The sequence below is a fragment of the Podarcis bocagei genome, assembly GCF_964188305.1.
Source record: "Podarcis bocagei genome assembly, chromosome: 8".
In the NCBI taxonomy this organism is placed as follows: domain Eukaryota; kingdom Metazoa; phylum Chordata; class Lepidosauria; order Squamata; family Lacertidae; genus Podarcis; species Podarcis bocagei.
In genome coordinates, this window is record NC_138133.1 from 60,055,943 (window position 1) to 60,076,838 (window position 20,896).

The following is a 20,896-nucleotide window of genomic DNA, read 5'->3' on the forward strand; positions in this document are numbered from 1 at the left end:
GTAAGAAAACTTTTCATTTTCTCAGCATGACAAGAGTGTTACTGGGGCAAACTCACCATTTAACACAATTTAAATAGGACATATTAACAATTTCTGTTTCAAACACCCAGTGGATATTGAGAAGCTTAATAAAACATAAAAGGGTTTATAATTGTAAAACAAATTTGGCATAATCATATTTCAGGCAAGGTAAATCCTTTGCTTGTCCCTGGTTGAATCTCCTTGTAAACTGATATATTCACAGTATTAGGACTGCATTTCATTCCAAACGCATGCTGGAAAGACCTGAAATTTCATTACAGCCATGAGTGCTATGGCCAAATAAAACGTTTGACTAGTGTGCTTTTAACAATTATATGGCTTACTGTAATGCTCTCACTCTTTTTGTGCCTCTAGATAAGAAATGGAAATATAGTTTAGAAAGGGGTTATTCTGTAGAAATAACTCCAATGGCACTTTTAAGAAAATGACATTGAATTAAAGGAAGTTTTCTATAGTTTATGATGTGATCTGTAACTTTACATGTGCTCATAGGGTAAAGATATAGCTAGGATGAGCAATTTTGGTGAGTTACTATGCTACTTGGTTTTAGCCCACATAATGCCTCTGAAATGAGGGCTGTGGGGTGCTTTGTATTTAATAAATGAACAATTTTATAATGTTAACTCTGGCCTTTCACTCATTCACTTTAAAGAAGCATTATTCATACCATTGAACTGGAAACTATATAAAGCATTTAATCTGTATGAGGCAAGGGAAAGGACAGCAGGTAAGACAAGAGATTTTCATTTGTAAATGATACCTATCGTTTGCTAATCAATTTCACATTCGTTAAGTTGGGGGGACGGACGGACCACAGGCTTTCAAATATATATAAAGAGAAAACCCATATACACATTAGTAACAATTTCTTTTTATTAGAGCAAATACAGTTAAGAAAACTGTACATTATCCATTTTTGGGTTCCAGAATTATAAATAAAGAAGCTCATTAGATAAAGAGTTCATTCACAGCAAGAAATTTTAAATAGACAAAGTGACATATCATTAAGTACATTGGCAGATCAATGAGCTGTCCAAAATGTAGTGTAAAGTATACAACCATCTATAAATAGCCTTTTATGTAAAATACAGCTGTGCACATTTTAGAAAAATACCAACAATTTTTGATTGGAGCTTCATTTTTTAAAAAAGCTTATAAATCATACATATTTATAAATGGAAATAGCATGCTTAAATTTATAAACATTTTCAAAAGCCATTTTTTTTAAATAAACATGTAATAAAATTTAAATGTCAGTTACAAAATTATTTTAAGCAATAACTTAACTGGGGTGAACTGTAGATAAGAAAGTGTGTTTATACAGGACATCAAGGCTTGTTACAGTTTTAAAAACCTGAATCTCAATTAAGAAGTAGTTTTCTAAATTTAAAAGTAAAACAAGTTTTCCTTCCTTAACAAACATACAAACACAAGTTGTTAAACGTTTCATTTGCTGCCTTTCTGCCTTCTTCGCGATTTCCACACTGGTCAAAACACAGGATTCTCAAACCCACTTCTGCAAAAAATGCCACTGTATTACTGCCCTGCTTTGAGCTGTTCCAGGCGAGAAAAACCACCCCTTATTCATTTCCATTTTATGGGCTGCCTCTTACAATTGCTAATGTATTTATGAAGAAAACTCACTATTAAACCATGCAAATAATAATAGTAACATCAACAATAATTATAATTATAATTTACAAATAGGATAAAATTCCTGAAAAGTATTCTTTTCTCTCAGATAAACCCAAACCCTTTACTTTTTATTTCTAATTAAAATGCTGACTTTCAAAATGACCACTCCACGTACAATTTTCCTATAAGTAAACAAGCATGCTTTTGAGTAATATGGAATACAGTAACTACAGCAGGGAGGGGGGGGAAATGGATCACATCATCAAACACAGGACTGTAAATCTAGTTAAGACAAAGAATCCAAATGAAAGTTTGAGGCTTAAGTTTTAACTGGCTGAGGTAAGATTACAGACTCATTTTAACAACATTAAAAGGCATCAAACTGATAATCAGTCATTGTTAACAGACTTAAATGCTCTACCTGAATGTATTCAACATGAAGCCTGAACTTTAAAAATAATTATTTATTATGTTAATGAACAGTTTCTATTGTGCAATCAGGCAAGACTGTAAATGCCAGCAAAATTTTGCAATATTGAGTTAAGATCCAAACTGCTGAGTGGCACACTTATCAAAATATTCTACCTTGCTCATCCAGTACGCCGATACATCCCGATAAATTTCACAGCATAAAAAAACAACTCTGCTTGCCACTGTCACTAGGAAGATATAAATGATGGCTTAAAACACTGTTGCATATTGCCTGCTAAGCCTTCGAGGAAAATGATTTTACCAGCTTAGGTAAAAAAAAAATTGTGAAGAAACTGAGCCTTCTAAGAAAATATCTATACTGCACATATGCTACAGGCTTTGTTTTTCTGAAGCAGGTAAAAACTACTGAAGTTTTCCAGGCTGGTCTACATTATTACATTATGGCTGTACAATGATTTTAAATAAATAGTAAATTAACAGAATCATGCATGAGCAAATGAAACACAATCTCCCAGAAAACTGCAAGGAGATTTTAAAAGCAGCAGGTAATGGAATAAGACTGGTGAGTGATGCTGCTAACTATTTCTTCTAATGAGATAGGAGTGAATACTGGAATCGCTTCCACAGCAACAGAATCCTCTGACCACATTCCTCTGGCAGTCGCTTTTCCCATCTCCCCCACCAAAAACATCAGACGGCAAAATAGTAAGGCAGCTGTTAGCTTCCATCATCAAAAGTGCAGCTCTGTACATTTCCAGTTTAGTCACACTCTTTGCTGGAACAGATGGAGTAACCAACGCAAGCTTGTGTGTGTGCACGCTCGTGTGTGAGGGTTTTTTTTTTTCCACCTTGCTTGCTTGCTTCAGCTTTCAGAGGATCTCAAAGCCACAAATCCTCAGCAGAGGAACTGCTGCTCAAGCCCCTGGCTGAGTTTTCCAAGTTTCATCTCTCTTGTGTCCCATCCTAATTCCATGCCTCCTTCCCTGTGTCTGAACATGACTCGTGCCATTTAAAAGGCTGATGACACAACTGCCGAGAATTGTGGGCTTACGCCACTAGTTGTCATGACTTCACTGAAGGATCAAAACAGTTATATCATTAAGTAACTATGTTGAATCACATTCAGGCATAGCTAAAATTAAAGTGCCAAGAACATTAAACTTTGCAAATAGTAAAGCTTTGTCATTTGAAATGGGAAGGATTAGAACTGAGATTTGGGGGGGGGGGAGGAGAGAATTTCAGGTGAAACATGAGACCATTCTTACCTTTCCTAATTCCAATCAAGTTAGAAAATGGACAAAAAGAATGGCTAAACCAATATTCAACAGCATTACCAGGACAATCATGATTGAATTAGGACCCTGAAAGTGAAATAAAATGGAGTTTGATTACATTCACAAAAAATAAGATAATGACTAGATCAACCGTAACCTTGAACATTATTCTGCTTCTAAATTGTGTCATAATAGCAAAAGCACAAGATGTGACTCTTTCTTCTTTGTGGTTTTACTGTGCCCTCTTGAAATGTTATTTTGGAAGCAATAAATTTTGTTCCTGATTCAACACATCTTTAGTGTGATTTCTTGAGACACCCAACTATGTAACATCTTCTAAAATAGGAGAAAGTAAATAAAAGTGTGATTATCATATGGATTGAGCAGTTTCCCTCCCTAGAAATCTAGTTATGCGGTGGAAAACAGAGCAACACTAAGGGCTTCAAACAGTGCATAGGTTCTTAGAAGTGCAGGTGAAGATTGAAAAAAAAAGTGGAAGGCTTCAACCCCATTTCACCTTGATATCTATTTGCTGTACAAATATTATAAATAATATATTTTGAAGGAAGGTTTTTCTGCCTTCGTGGCAAGTGGAAAAAACAAAACAAAATTCGCTGACATTTGCAAAAGCAAACAAAGATTAGCAAAAGAACTATACTGAAATGTTAGCCCTTGCAATGTCAGTCACACATTCTCCCCTCCCTCATCTGAGCCAGATTATACAAATCCTCTGCAGAGGAACATTTCACTTTGAGATGTTTTGCTGTTAATAGATGTAAAAATGGTAAGAAAGCACAACCAACTTAACCATCCCCTCTGCCTGTAATACAGACATCATTTTAATGGTTTCAGTGAAAGTGAAAAGATTATTATAAGCAGGTCATGCTTGGCCCATGAAAAGGTATAAAATTGCTTCTTCTTTTTTTTAAAAAAATATTTCTTGTTGACTTCTCACAATTTAAAATATGTGGGTTTTCCTTTAACACAAAAAAGGAGCATATAGTCATCTGTTATCCTAATTTCCTCAAGTGGACCATGAAGAAGTGCTGTTTCTTCACCTCTCAAACAGCTGGAGCAGCACATTATGTAGAAGGTATTGGAAATGGCATCCTTAGGATGACTTAGTCCTCTGTGCCTGCAATGTGTAGCACATTGATCTGGGACCTAACATGAAAAACTCCCATACCACCAACTACTCATTCCGGAAGGTGGCTGATGGTGGCCCAGAAACTCACCACAACAGGCTGTGTTTGGGATGATGCCACACATTACTGCCGTGGCAGTTAATACCTCAGCTCTAAACTGAGGAGAGCAGCCTCTGCTACACCATATGCATAATCTCAGAGCAACCTTCAAAGGCACATTTCAATCCCAATATGATCCCAGCATTATTAGGGTGCATTCAGATTCAGGGGATATTGAATTAGTTTTCCTGACTAGCACTTTCTCCTTTTCTAGCATTCCTTTCATGTCGCAGTATCTGTTGCATTATGGAACCGTGGCCTTTTGACCAATATACTGGCACGTCAAGCTAAATTCCATTCACAGCAGTGGGTATGGTGTGGCACAACAACAAACACCATTGGAGACAACTTCACAACTCTTCCACTCTTTCTGCACCTGTTTAGGGAAGTTTTTAATGTTTGATGTTTTAATTGTATTTTTAATATTTTGTTGGGAGCCGCCCAGAGTGGCTGCGGAAACCCAGCCAGATGGGCGGGGTATGTATGTATGTATGTATGTATGTAAGTAAGTAAGTAAGTAAGTAAATAAATAAATATCATGTATGCTTCTGTTCCCTCACGACTTACCCATAAAACAGCAGGGAAGTGATATATGACTATGCTACCCAAAATTTTGTTACTTTTCTGCGTTAATGGGGCTACAAATGCATTGTATCTGGAGCCAATTAACAGCCAAATGATCCTAAACTTGAACTATATTCCACTAGAATTCCAGAAGCATCTTTTATATCATGTGAAAGCTCAAACGTAATATGGAAATCAACAGTTAGGGAAATGAAATTAACTACCATGTGAATGCAGCCTTAAATGTTACCATGGAACTAAATTTATGGATTAAGCTCAAATAAAAAGGTTATGCTTTGCTGGATTATGAAGAAAGATAAATGGAGAGTTTCAAGGAGTGAGAATGAGAGAATGGGACGGGGAACCTTGAGCAATGCCAAAACCCCCGCTCTGAATTGCTTAGGCATTTTGGATTGATCAAAGAAAGTGTAGAGAACTTTGCTCCACCCATGGAATTAAAAATGTGACTATTATTTCTGGCTTTTAAAACATTTATAGTGAGACTTCAAAATGCTTTAGGGTGAAGCGCCATAAATAAGGCCTCACAGCTTTCTACAAGCGCTTAAAATAGAAAAAGGCAAAATTAGTCTCTGCTTTCCATGACTGATTTGAACAGGTGTTAGAAAGAAGCTGTAACAGAAAAGCGTTATGCATGCCCGGAATTGTCCGTACAACTCTTATATAACAGTAAGCTTAAGGCATAAAAAAGGGAAGCATGTAAAATGAAGAAGTAATTAAAAGCAAAAACCAAAAAAACAGCATAATACAGTGACATATTGGCTCACTGTTAGGAGGCAGCATATTAAAAGAAAAAGACGATCAACTATAAAAAGCTAATGTTAGTTTTTGATTAGTCTACTATTATAACTAATAGTAGTTCTTATTTTTCATGCAGATTTCCCTTATTTATGGAGCACAGTGAAGGGGAGGGCTGTTGCTCATTGATCCCATGGCCAGTCTCCGTTTTCTTTGGCTAAAAGAACATCATGTACCAGGACAAGAAAGATATCCGGCTCCAAACTTGGAAAGCCTCTACCTATGAAAACAGACAGTATTGGGCTCTGTAGACCAGCTGCTTGGCTTGATATAAGGTAGCCCCGTAACCCAACGATATGATTTATTCACATAGTTCTAATTTTTTTGTTTTAGAATCAGTGTATCCCTTATAAACTTACGTAGTAGTTTACCAATATATTGTCATATAAACAAAAAATCATTTCAGTACTCCAAGACTTATTCAAAACATTTTCTAGCACTTCTGATTAAGCTCTCAAACCTCATCAGATAGTATCTCCAATAGCTTTGCGGTTCTCATTTCTGCGGAATGATTCACTGGAGGGTCTCTGTTTCTGAAAAGGCTGGGAGAAGAGGTAGAATAAGGAAGGTAATTCCCCCCGCCCCCCAAGGGTTGAAATAGTACTGAAGACAAAAGGGAAATCTGCAAGCAACATTATACAAAACTTCTGTGCCAACTAGACCTTGGTAGCACACAAATCATTTTGGAAATACTTTTGATGCTCAAAATAACTGGAAGCTACACAGGAGATCTCCTGAGGACAGAGAGGTTATCTCTTGCTTTGAAATAAGTAAAAAACAAACTGAGCTACCTCATTTGTAGCACACATTCAATTGTATCCAATGGTGTCCGTGCAAAAGAAGAATACCCTTCTTGCATAAAGGCACTAACCTTTCCTCTAATGTTCTTGGCAGCCTCCCCCACCTGCAACTGTGCTCTGGACGTAGGGATGGTGGTGGAATTTGCTAAAAGTCCACGTGCCCATTCTCTCTGAAGTAGTTTTGCTAGCAGTGACTTTCTGCAGAGTTCCCTGATACTTGTTTTTGTTCTTGATTTTTTTTTAAAAAAATATGATTACATTTATTCCAATATAATTCAGTCAGCTACCATCATCAACATTTTAACTTAACTGGGTACTGCTAATATGTGTGTTCATTTTAACTACTGTCTCACTGAGGTGCTAATGTTACTCATTAACCACCAATAATTGTTTTATTTTTAGACTTTCTCTCATTTTTTTGCCCTCTGTGACACAGCAAAACTGCATACCGAAGGCACAGTCATCGTCTTACAGCTTCATGTGAATCTATAATAACTAGTAACCAAAAATGAGATTTTCTTGCATTTTGTGAACATTAAAATATACAGTGGTGCCTCGCAAGACGAAAAGAATTCATTCCGCGAGTCTTTTTGTCTTGCGATGTTTTTCGTCTTGCGAAGCATGGTCCGTCGCAACTGCGCCTCTTCAAGCGGCTTTAAAAAAAAAAGCGCAAGATGTTTTTGTCTTGCAAAACAAGCCCATAGGGAAATTCGTCTAGCGAAGCAACGCAAAAACGGAAAACCCTTTCGTCTAGCGAGTTTTTCGTCTTGCGAGGCATTCGTCCTGCGGGGCACCACTGTATATATATTTCTGGGCAAAGTGTGTGAGGGTTGAAGGGGTAATCATAAGCACACCCTTTGGGCTGTGGTGGGTTGTGTGTGCGTGTGGAATCAAAAACACACAGCATCAATCCCTATATTGGTGGAGGACAGGTATTTCACTTGGCAAAATCCAAACCAACAATCAAGGAAATTCATTCACTTGACAAAGAATCAATTGCATTCTTATCTGGATATTTGGGAGACTCTCTGGAACAGAACTAAAAGAGCAGAAGAACTGTCAGTGTTTTTGCTAACTCAGTAACTAAGGCCACGTTTCACCATCATCATGTTAAACTTGTATCACTTCTGTATTTACTTGTATTTTTTATCTACACAAAAGTTGCAGCAAATTATTTTAAATATTTCTAGACTGCCCTTTAGGTGTAAGAAAACAATCATCTGTGAAATGACCATTAAGTTAATATTTCTGTTTTTCTTTCCCTCTTATGCTTCTAAATATTAGCTGTAGTTTGGTTTGGTGTCCTTTTACTGTGGCCTGAAAACCAGTTTTACACGATCTGCCGTCCTAGGATGACAACTCCTGAACTCACTTTAGCCACAGATTTCTTTGCACATTCAAAAAGTTAATCCAAAATTTCAGGAAGGTGAAGGAGTCAATCATCTCTGATAAGATTATAGCCTTTGGATTATTCTCTCACATCCTGAAATAAAAGTTTCCTAAATTGTTGCACAATACAAACCCCATGTTTGCTACAAAAGGATGCACCGTAAGGGAGCTACAGTCTATCTCAGATTCTTTTCTAAAGCACCCATGCATGCTTACAAACATACATTTCTTCAGTTCACACATTGTATTTTAAAGATGTGAAATATTTGATGGGTACATATAAAAATATGACATGAGAAGCTTTCTTAGCAGTTCTGTGAAAGACAAGAAATTTATAATCTCATTTACAGCATAAACATAGCAATGTATGAATAAACCAAGGTAGTCAGCAAGGGTGTGAGTGTGTGAAAAACCCAATGAATCTTTGCTCATGAAAACAGAAGTTGTTTTCACTGGATAACATCCCTAAAATGATAGCCAGTAAATCTTGATTGGGGAAACAATCTCAAGTTTTGATTTATGAGCACAATTTGCTGTTAAAGAAAACTATTTAGTAAAATGAAGCCAATCCCCAGTGCTGAATGCAAACAATGCCAGTGAAACACTGGCATAGCACCAGCTAATGTAATTCCAATTTAAAGTGTGAAGCAGATTCCTCCCTCCCCAAGTTGCCCATAAAAATGATGTTGAATTGCCAATATGGCCATGTTTATTAGTGATGATAAAATTAGTATTTGTTCAGCAGTCCATGTTGCATTAGGTGCCCTTCCTCAAGAAGCCTCTTATATGTCAAAATAAAATTTTTTTTCTTCCAGTAGCACCTTAAAGACCAACTAAGTTAGTTCTTGGTATGAGCTTTCGTGTGCATGCACACTTCTTCAGATACACACTCTTCCAGTAGCACCTTAAAGACCAACTAAGTTAGTTCTTGGTATGAGCTTTCGTGTGCATGCACACTTCTTCAGATACACAGATTCAGTGTATCTGAAGAAGTGTGCATGCACACGAAAGCTCATACCAAGAACTAACTTAGTTGGTCTTTAAGGTGCTACTGGAAGAAAATTTTTTTTATTTTGACTATGGCAGACCAACACGGCTACCTATCTACCTCTTATATGTGACTTTATTCCACACTGCTGCCAAAGCATTCAAAAGCTTGTCACTATGTGAGTGGGGTCAACCACACACAGAAAAAAGAAATACTTACTAGTTCACCAGGTTTAAAAATGGTGGTGGTGGGGTTGCCAGTACTGTCACTGAGCAACCTATGCTGATCCTGCTAGCCTATTTAGGCTTGCAGCAATCAAAAGGGGGATTACATTAAACCGCAACCAGTCTGCAGGTATCAGGTGTGCTGTTAGAGCAGGAATTTGCAAGAATATCTGAATGGGGTACTTAGAAGCCGCCCAGTGACCTTAATATTGTAGGTTCTTCCATCTTAGGAAGACTTCTAAAGCACATTCAGAACTTAGAAGCCCTCTTCAGGCTTCAGTGAAGCCAAGCTGTGTGAACATGGGGCCTGCATGTGTGCTCTGACCCCCTTCTACAGTTTAAGACCCCATGCAGACTTTTGGATGCCTGAATAGGGTTAATGTGTGTATGAAAAGTAAAAGCCTTTTGGTGAAAGAGTCACCATTGACTTTATCAGTATTATTGAAGTGTGGTGAAAGAAAGGGAGAATTCTGTACACACTGCTTGCTTTCATCCCTGCCAAATATTTTATGAGCATATTTTACATAGATATTAATTTGATGTGAACGTTAAGAAAAATGTGAGCACTGAGATCAAACTGATTGATGTTGTTAATTTTGTAAATGTCCCTGCTGCGAAACTGATTTATCCTGAGTACCTTTTCAACTTCCATAAAGGTAAAGGGACCCCTGACCGTTAAGTCCAGTCGTGGCTGACTCTGGGGTTGTGGCGCTCATCTCGTTTTATTGGCCGAGGAAGCCGGTGTACAGCTTCCGGGTCATGTGGCCAGCATGACGAAGCTGCTTCTGGCGAAACCAGAGCAGCGCATGGAAACGCCGTTTACCTTCCAGCCTGTTTATCTACTGCTTTTGAACTGCTAGGCTGGCAGGAGCTAAATGCATGGGGCACCTTGAATGCGAGGAGTGTTTTTTAATACCTTATTTCCACGTGGAAAAGGTTTGTGCTCAGTTAGGATTGCAGAGTCCAGGCCTAAAGAACAGGAATCCAGAAAGGGTTCTAGTTAGGCTTCAAATTAACTGCTTCTCATTTGTATCCTTGAAGGTGAGAGAATTCTGGTGGAGATGTAAACTAAACTGAAAACATAAAACATAGCAGGCAAACGCCACCAAATACATTGAATATGCCTGGCCACTCAGAGGCCAACTCATCTAAACAGAAATATCTTACATGGTTTCTGGCCTATGCCCAGACTTGAACTCTCAGTGCTCAGTACCTACCATACTGACTTCTCTCTCCACTGAAGAATAGAAGTCATTATTTGCGGGATTCTTTGGTGCAACAGATTCAGGCTTCTTTAATGATTCTTTGGCATCTAACTGAATCCCAGATTTGTTGGGGCTTGGCTTCTGAGCTGATGCTACTAGTGCAAGTGCTGAAGATGATGGGTTGGCATGGTCCTCGTCTTCCCCGAGCTCAAATGGGTACCTTGCTGGATTCGCTTTCACGTAATAGCCGTGGTAATGATCATGCAACTCCCCATTCTCTGTGTGGGTAGGATTGTTGCGGGGTGACAACTTTGGCTGGGGCTTTACCATCATATCCTCCTTCACAGGTGCTTTTGAATAAAGAGGTTTGTTGACCACAGGTGTCACATTTTCACTAGGTAAATTCTTTTTTTCTTGGATTAGTCTGACCTCAGAGGAGGAGTTTTGCTTTTTGCCTTGTTTTGCAGGGGAAGGCTCAGCAGAGGGGAGGGGGCTTTGCCTTGGGCTCTCTTCCGGGGTCCCAGGAGGTGTAGTGCCTTTTCGATAAAAGTGAGGAGATTCTTTTGGTGTAGGTGCTTTTTCCTGAGCTTTTTCTTCAGGGTTTTCCTTAACATCTGCACCTTCTTGAAATCGCTGCTTGATATAATCAGGACCTAAATTTAACAGTGACAAAAGCAATTAAACTTGAGCACTTGTATCAAGCTACTGAAACAAAAATAAGGAGATCAATAGCAAATATAAGTCTAACAGACTTATAGTTTTTACTCTCTTTCGCTGTTGTGGGATATTTTACTTTTGGATTAATTGCTTTTACAATTTTAATATTTTTTTTTTGGAAGAAATAAAATAATAAATACTAGTGGTTTTCTTTTTATGCCCTTCTTTCAGCTAAAACATAGGAAAAGCTTTCATTAGTACTGTATTTACAGATGCAGCTTTAAAACGCTGCTGCTTCCTTGTTTTGTGTTCTCTGTCAACAAATGCACTTGGAAACTTTTCATCAGAAATTGCATTTTGAAATCAAATCAGTGGCAAGACATCAGAGAAACCTAGGACTCTGCTCCCATTTCCACCCCAGAAAAAGAAATGTGGACACAAGTTCTGATATGACACTTTCTTTTCTACATCCTGATTTCAAAAAGTAAGCCCATGTATACCAAAATTAAAGCATGAGAGTGAGTTGAGGGCAACCTGAAACAGAACTGTGGCAAAATGCCCACTGTTTTTACACTGCAGGTTTTCACCACTTGAAAGCATTGTTTATGGTAACATGTGCAAGTTTCAACGTCAGTTCTTCCTGAAGCAGCTTCCAGGGTCAAGCAGCTTCATTTCTGGCATTAATATTTCTTTGAATTTCCTTCTTGTCTGCATCTTTCCAGTACTGAAGTACCAAGTAACCCACACAGAGCCAGTAGATGCAGGCAAAGAAGAAGGCTATCACCTTGCTTCTCCATGTCTTGCGTTTGCATACACAGCCTAAAATAGCATTAGCACTTTTGTGGCTGTATCACATTTCAAATACATGGGCTGAGCCTGCAGTGTTTGCCAGTTCACTTCAATGGGCGTAGGATCACGTCTCTCATCTAATTTGCTGACTCCTATCACCTCTAAGTTTGTTTCACAGTATTACGCTTGATCAAGTTTCTTCCTTCCATTTGATTATTATCTCTTTCTCTTTTGCTTTTTGGCAGTTTTAACTCCTCAGACTGAGCAACATTTACTCCAATTTTCTACCACCAGCTTGCAAGAAAAGGGACCTAAGTGAACCCTTTCTCCAAAGGAGACTTTTCTGGTGCCATTTGTACTTCTCTATCCCTCTTTGGGCTTTTCGCCTTATCATCACTGACGCTTGGTGAAAACCACAATCAAATTTCAATTTTTATATCAGCCCTTTGCTACATATGTCTGCCATGCATTCTTTTTTAAAAACACATTTTTATTTTGGTTTTTAAACAAATACAAATTCTGCCATGCATTCTCAATAAACAATAACAACAAAAATTCATTTTTTTTCCATTTCCTATGCATCTACCATAGCCTGATTCTTCTAAAGTTTCTAGAAGCCCTATCTTAAACAACCAGCATAATTTTAGAGTGGAAAGCTGCAGAATTAGTCTCTAGACCTAAAGACTTATGAACAGTATAATAATTTCCATCACATAGCCCTGAAATTCAGCAGTTGTGGAACATAGGTCGGAGCCATCACTGAAAAAGCCCTGGCCCTGATGGAGGATAGTCTGGCTTCCTCAGGGCTTGGGACCTTTAAGCTGTTATTATTCATGGACCTTAGGATCCTCTGCGGGACATACCATGAATGAAATCCTCAGTGTTTCATTTAATATTTATTTGTTTACATTTATTAGTCATAGGAAATTGGAGGCTGCCTTATCCTGAGTCAGACTCCCAGGTCCATCTAGCCCAGTACTGTCAACACTGACTGGCAGCAGTTCTTCAGGGGGATTCAGGAAGGAGACACTCTCATTCCTACCTGGAGAGGCTGAGGATTGAATCTTAAACCTGCTGCAAACAAAGCACGTGCTCTACCACTGAGCTATGGCCACACTGACCTGGTCCTCAAGGTTAGGTTACATTTTCATATGTTTATATATCACTCCTCAGTGATTATTTACAGAGAGTTCACCCCTCCCCCCAATGAACACACAATAACATCAATAAAACAACAGATTAAAAACTACTGCAGCAGAAGAGTTGCTCATCAAATAAAAAAGGCCTGCTAAAATGAAAAGTCACCTTTCGGTGCCAAAAATACATTATTGTAGGTGCCAGACAGGCTTCCTGGGGAGATAATTCCCATAAACAGGAAAGAATGCTGAAAGAATGCAAAGGCACTATAACTGTATACCAGCTCTGTCTCATCACATAACCTAAAAGCATATAGAGAAAAACAAATACAGAAATAAATCCTAACTATGCAAAAGAAAATTCTGGGAATCACAGTTAAAATAGTGTTCTTAAAACAAATTACGGTAATATAACACGAAAACCCTCTTCACAGACAGAGTTTGTAAGCAAGGTTCCTAGTTAGGACAAATATTTATGGCAGCTATAAATATATATTTATAATAAAGACAATGAATGTGTCTGGCAATGCTCCACGCAGAAGTGCTGGCAACTTGTTTTCAATTGCATGTTACGATGCTTAATGCTTTCCCTAGAGATGTAGCTTTTGAAAAAACACACAACTTGCCTCCAGAGTTTCATAGAAAAGACTAAAGAAAACTAGAATGCGCTGTTCCTTGAAAGGCTCAGAATCCAAGAAGAGAATTAATGTTGTTTAAAACTGCCCTCTTTCAAAGGGCACATTATTTTTCATGGGAAGCCGGAGAGACATATTTTGTGAATGCAATTATCAGACAGCGTTTTCAAGAAACTGAACATGCCCATGGCATTGTGTGTTAAAGGACAGTGAGACATTAGGAGCCTCAATGTACACAAACCATTGGAGAATAGGACCTTGTATCAAATCACGGTTAGCCCATGTAGCTCAGTATTGTCTCAGTACTGACTGACAGCCACACTGTGCTGAGGATTGAACTGGAAAACCTTTGTGTGCAGTCACTCCTCCCCACATTTAGTTCACATGCACTGACATTTTTATGGCTAGATTAGTGTTGTGTTATGTTCGGATTTCCCCGGACATTAGTGGGATTTCAATGGCGGAAGTGACATCTGGGGGGAATTTCCAAAAAGTGGCGTTTCATCCGGGATTTTCTCCTAAGTAAAGGTCAACAGATTTTCACTTCTTGAAATATGGCAACCCTAGCTAGCTTACTGTGGCAACTCAGTGAGCTCTTTGCTACTGTGTCGATTCCATATCTTGCCCCTAGAATACACCTGATATGCCTGTATATTTATTATCACATAGCACAGATGAAGTTTATATATTTTTTCTAATGATTCAAATAGCTGAGTAACAAAAATAAGTAACTCCCTCTTGCTCACTTTAGTTATGCAACATTTTCTGACATTCAGTAAAAAGATTACAACAGCAAAAATATGACAAACTACTACAAGGATGGCATAAGCAACAAACAGTTGTATAGCTGTAAAAATTAGACCAATAAATCTTTTTTTACTCATAATATCTGGCAGACATTCCTTATATTCAGTTTTAGTGTAAGAACTGATACATTTGTTTCATAGGTAATATTTTCAGCCAATGAGCTAACTGATGTTGGTACTTAACACACATCAAGCAAAAGAAAAAATATTTGAAAACTGGGGAGACTGTTTTGCTTTCAGTATATATGGGCTCTTTAAGTGGATTGCGCTCACTTGCATTCAAGGGAAAAAAGACGCTCAAATAAGGCAAGATGCTAGCTGTCTTCAGTTTCTTTTCTTTCCATAAAAAGACCCACAGTCTTGTGGAGTTCCTATGGGCAGATGTGTACTCATTAAAGGACAGATTGCTTGTTTTTCATGCTAAGCATTTCTAGTCAAGAAAAGGGTAAAATTACATTTCCCCACAATATTGTCTTTCAGGACAATCTGACACAACAAGAGACTGTTGCCTAGCTACAGTCAGGAAGTGCAGAGAGCTGCCATGGCTAGAAATGGGAACTGTCAGATTTTTGTGCTGATGTCACAAATGAAGAGCAGGTTGATGGGTAAGGTGCGGTGTGTATTTAGGCTTCAGGGCAGCTCAATCCATCCAGCAAACCTACTGCGTCCCCCTGACTTGGAAAAAAATACGAAGGCTTGGACTATGCTTGCCTACGTGGAGGATGTACGTTCTGGTTTCTGGCTCTACCTTATTAGCATTCAGCTGCCTAAGGTCTAAACTAGGCAATATGGCAAGGTTCCATGATCAAAACTACTATTCCTTCTAGCAGCTTCACTCCCATAGCACCAATCTGTCAGCATATGCTCACACATTTCCACTGTCTCATCTAGTTTTGTCCTAAGGTCTATGACTGGCAGGGAGGACTGAGGCTATCTGATGCATCACTGAATTTTTGTAGCACCTATCAGCAAGCTTTGGAGCTTCCTAACTGACTTAGGAAACAGAAACAACTGGGACATGGTTATCTGTGAATAACAACTTTGAAATTCTTTTCTTTCTTCTGAAACATTTAGAATTCCAATTTTTAAAAACTTTTTTATTTGCCAAGTACTTAAGGCTGGGTGTTTGGTTTTTGTTTTTGGTAAATAAGAGTCTGTTAAACAGGCGACATCACTTATGCATATGTTACATCAGAAATGTTTTAAGCTACATATTATTATATCAGAGTGGATCTTAGCTGGCTCTAGAAAAGGTGAAAACATATTTCAAACTTCTAACATGAAGAAAGTAAGCGTCTATCTATAAATAAGTAACATAGCAAGGGCTTTAAATTACAAGAGCTTTACAGTGGTATTACTACAGGCTCATATATCTTCTTGTGTAGAAATGCCGATATACATTCAGGCAGCTGGTGTAGCATTCGGAATGAGGGCTCCAGTTCAAGTCTCAGGTCAATTATAAACTCACTGGCCTTAGACAAACTATCTCTCAGCCTCATGCTGCATTACCCTAGTATGAAAATGATATTGCTCAAAAATATGGGTCTTAAGTAATGTCCTTTTTAAAATGATTTCATGATGGAACAGATATGGAAACCTTACACTGTTTTAGCTTGTTCTCTTTCAGATAATGCAACACCTCAAACATGCATAAACTTAGACAGAACAGTCCTCTGAGGACACGTTAAGTATCTTGCTTAATATCTGGATTAAGGAGCTGAATATGAATCAGGACCCAATAATATATGCCAAAGGTCAGATGAACCTTTCAGGCAGATATTCTGTAGAACATGTCATTTCTTTCCTTTCCATGTTAGCCTTTGAAACGGAACTATTAAGCCACTCTTTGGTTTTCAGGGGAAGACATGGATAAGAACATTTTTTTATCACGGTACTGTATTTCTTTAAGCCATGTTCCGGTTTCATGACACAAATCTTTGACCTGCTGGTTAAAGAGCCTCCTGCCATGTCACTGGGATCAGTATGTGGGCCACTGAAGAAATGGTTATATTTTGTACCTACTGCAGCATCACTTTTGCAGGGATTGTTGAGCGGTGCCTTAATATGTTTATTTCTGTAAATCCTCATGCCTTCTGCAAATCACAAAACCCAGAGCACTGCAGCGTTGTGGAAGCTGTGACATAGGGTTCAATAATGTCCACTTGCTTGTGCAACAAAAATCAACTGGTACAATGGGAATTTTGGGTTGTCTTCTCCCTGCCCCACCCATCCATCTGTTTAAAATGATGCAGAAAACATCATTCCTCTGCAAACACACTCAATTCCCATGTTACCTGGCTGGTAGAAACCCGGGGAAAGTTCTCTGGCAACTGCTCTGGCGATGTCACACTCCTGACGAGCAGATTGGCTGGCTTGATCTGCAGCATCAGCTTTAGCCCTTGCGTGCGCAGTTCTGTAGAAGGCATTAAAAATGTGTATGAGCACAGCTGTCCTTTGTATCAATACAAGTAATTCATATAAATATGAAAAAAGCCCATCTAGTCCAGCATCATTCTCCCAGGGGGCAACCACATGCCCCTGGGAAGCCCAAAAGCAAAGCAACTTGTGATTCCTGGCAACTGGTATTCAGAAGCCTATTGCTGCCAACAGTGGAAATAAGCCATAGTCATTGTGGCTAGTAGTCACTGATAGCTACCATATAAAATTCAACACACCAATTTTACAGGCAATATGCAATATGCCACACAAGGCATATTGCCACTACAGGAAAAAAGCAGAGCAATGTAAAGGTTGCAGAGTGCTTAAAATGCCACAATACTGTTGCTTTTGCTAACAAATTTACTATGCCAAAAGTTCATGTGGACCACTGTGTCGTTTTTACTACAATAAGCTAACATGGCTACTACCCCCTGGATTCCCCCCCCCCGAGCATTTGACACAAACCATTCATCAGTTTGAAGAACAAAAGCAGCCGAAAAAGTAATATAAGAAAAGATGGGTGCACATCTGAAACTTTATTTGCCTTTGCTTGCATTTGTTGTTACCTCAATCACATTGATAACAGTTGGTCCAAAGATCAAGGAAGAATAACAGGAGGAATTGTATTGGTAACATGTGTCACAGGTAAAGTATAAAAGGTGAGAGGCAGACAGTATGATAATATATAACAGTATTATTTTCCCAAGAAGCATGTGAATAAATCACAAAATGTAAAAATAATTTGCCTTCTTCCGTTCTTCTCCATGTGAGTCCATTTAAAGGAATCCTGGGAACTGCAGTTTGTTAGGATGCTAGGAATTGCAGCTCTCTTGGAGAGTGAGAGCGAGCGAGCACACCATCATGCCAGCTTGCCTCATATCCCACCCAGCCCCTTCATCTATGTGTATGTGTGTGGACAGAGTGAGAGGTTTGAAGAGGATAGTCTATTTGATGGAGAACTCTGCACAATGAGACTTCTAAATTACAGAAGCACTTACACGTACAGAGCATGGTCCCTTCTTCTGACCTTTACTTTCCTGTGCATTAAAGACATTGCAGACAGGGATGTGATTCTGCTCTCCCTCCCTCCATGCAATAATTTTTGGAGCAGAGTGCCTGAAAGGTGTTTTAGTATACATATTTGTGTGGGTACATCTCCCTGTCTGCAAATGAGATTGTGATAAGTACCTTGAGAGTGTGGTATGAAGGAGAAACCACCAGAGCCCCAACTAGAAGATGTGTGGAGGGTCCTCCTTTCTCTTTGGGCAGAGTCCAGAAGCCCAACTCATCAATGGGCTTCCTAGCTGTAACCCATATAGTATAAAGTAGGCTTAGCCTACTGAAGCGCCCTCCATATCTTTTGGACTACAAGTCCCATCAGCCTTAGCTAGCGTGGCCAATAGCCACAATGATGGGAGTCCAAAATGTCTGGAAGGAACAACATAGACTGTTCCAGGTATCAGTTACAGATAGGTAGCCGTGTTGGTCTGCCATAGTCAAAATAAAAAAAATTAAAAAAATTCCTTCCAGTAGCACCTTAAAGACCAACTAAGTTAGTTCTTGGTATGAGCTTTCGTGTGCATGCACACTTCCAGGTATGAAAGTTTTTGAAAACTTGACTGAATAAATATTGTAAACGGATACAAAGCCAGTCAAAATACAAATCTCTCAAAATGTAAAAACAGTCCTCCTTCAGCGTGAAAAAGAAGATGCATTGTTATTCCCATCCTGCCCACAAACACAAGTGTTCCTTATTTCCCATCCATGTAGCAAACTATCTTCATTTCATTTTCAATACATTTTCATGTCTCGCACTTGTGTGTAACCAACCTTTTCTGTCAATGATACATATACAATACATATACTGAAGCAGTATGTCATCACATATGCAAGCAAGGGAACAGCCTTGTGCACTCATAAACACAAATCTTGTCTTGATTTTTATTTTAAAACCTAGCTTCAATAAGTTATCACACCATTTCCCATTTATCTTCACTCTTTATCTTTTTCTACTGTTCTTCTAACTATCATTGACATTTATTCCAATTCAACACATGCTAAAACTCTCAAGCTCTGGCAGTCCCTCTTTTCTGCCCTGACCTGCTGTTCACCCTATGCTTGGGCCCCTGCCTTCTGCTTTTCTCTTTTCCCTCTATGGCCTCCCATAGCACTTGGCTCTCACCCATTCTTCCTGACATTTGTCCTCTCACTCTCTGCCAAACCAGCAAGTAGAGAGTGGCATTTGAGGTTTGTTATAATTTATGCCATTCTTTCCGTAAGACTTCCTTTCTCCATTCCGATTCTGAATCTCAGCTGCTTCTGCTATACACAGGGGGTTTTTTTGTCTCTGTTTTGAGTTATTTTGTACTTACTTTCATTCAAGAGCTGCTTCACACATTATGGATTTACCACTGTTAAGTAAAACCATTTGTACACACATGCAATTTACTCTTCATGCATGTAATATAGATACACATTTGGAAGTTAGAGTTTCTCCTTTCACCCGCCTCATCAGAGGGCTTCTTATGCTAACAAAATTTGGGGAGGAGAAGTTCCCTTATACAAGTGGAAGTCATTCTACAAGTGCAATGACTTAACTGAATTCAACCCTGGGTGTCTATTTTTATATATAAAGTATTAATGTGTCCAGTATATCTGAAGGAGCGTCTCCACCCCCATCGTTCTACCTGGACACTGACGTCGAGCACCGAGGGCCTTCTGGTGGTTCCCTCACTGCGAGAAGCCAAGTTACAGGGGACAGGGAACCAGGCAGAAGGTCTTCTCGGTAGTGGAACACCGTCCCACCAGATGTCAAAGAGAACAACAACTACCAAACTTTTAGAAGACATCTGAAGGCAGCCCTGTTTAGGGAAGCTTTTAATGTTTGATGCATAACTGTGTTTTAATATTTGGTTGGAAGCTGCCCAGAGTGGCTGGGGAAGCCCAGCCAGATGGGTGGGGTATAAATAATAAATTATTATAATATTATTATTATTATTATTATAGACTGGTATTTTCAATGTTTTACATGTGATTTTTACTCAAACTGTTACATAACAAAATAATATATGTATTATTCTGGATGATTTCCCTTCACCTTCACTGGATTTTTCCATACTCATGCTAGAGTTCAAAAAATTATCTCTTTCTCTGTTGAAAGAAAGGAAATTTTTGTTTGCAGAGAACCACCTGCACCAGTCTATACTGACTTGAGAACAGGTGTACGCATGGCTGGTAAACAGTGAAAAACACCAATTTTGCCTCAGACTTTGCTGGATGATGTAAGGAGAAAGGTAAGGTGACCCTTATTTCTCCATGCACAGAGCTGCAGTTATGGCCTGCTTGCTCTTTCACAGAACCATGGAACCCTAGAATTGTAGAGTTGGAAGGGGCCACAAGGGTTATCTAGTTCATCCCCTTGCAATGCAAGAAGCTTTTGCCCAACCCAGGATCGAACCCACAATCCTGAGATTAAGAGTCTCATGCTATACCGACTGAGCCATCCTGAGCCTAAACAAGCTCCTGGGAGAGAAGTGATTTAGAGAGTAAAGAATTTGGACAATATGGTTCTAGGTCCAATGCCAGGCCTTTTCTTCTAAGTCTAGCAATACCAAGCAGGGGATTACTGAAGCTGTGTTCTGTTGAACAGATCATCCTTCTGGTAAGTGCAGACTCCTACACAGTGGGACATTTATCAGAACTCTTGTGCGTCACATCTTTGTACAGAAAGTACTGACAGATGGAATAAGAATGTGCTGTTTCTGTCATCACTGTTATGGGTATATCTACTCGTCTTATAAAAAGAACCTCTTCAGTTTTCA

The 20,896-nt window shown here is 38.9% G+C and overlaps 1 protein-coding gene across 3 annotated transcripts in view; it reads right to left on the minus strand.

Moving 5' to 3' along the window:
* Positions 1-893: 893 nt before the first annotated feature.
* The window catches only part of JPH1 (junctophilin 1), a 62,809-nt gene continuing 42,806 nt past the window's right edge, over positions 894-20,896 (minus strand). The window contains exons 3-7 of one of the 3 annotated variants that reach the window (XR_014010632.1): positions 16,931-17,049; positions 10,626-11,266; positions 6,468-6,549; positions 3,375-3,470; positions 894-3,182 (exon numbers count right to left, since the gene is read on the minus strand). Coding sequence is in view for 2 of the 3 variants with exons in the window: in XM_081204643.1 (XP_081060769.1) it covers positions 3,390-3,470; positions 10,626-11,266; positions 16,931-17,049 (841 nt within the window). In the remaining variant the exon portion in view is untranslated. The remainder of the gene's footprint in view (positions 3,183-3,374; positions 3,471-6,467; positions 6,550-10,625; positions 11,267-16,930; positions 17,050-20,896) is intronic. The other 2 variants (XM_081204643.1, XM_081204642.1) reach the window with 2 other exon arrangements.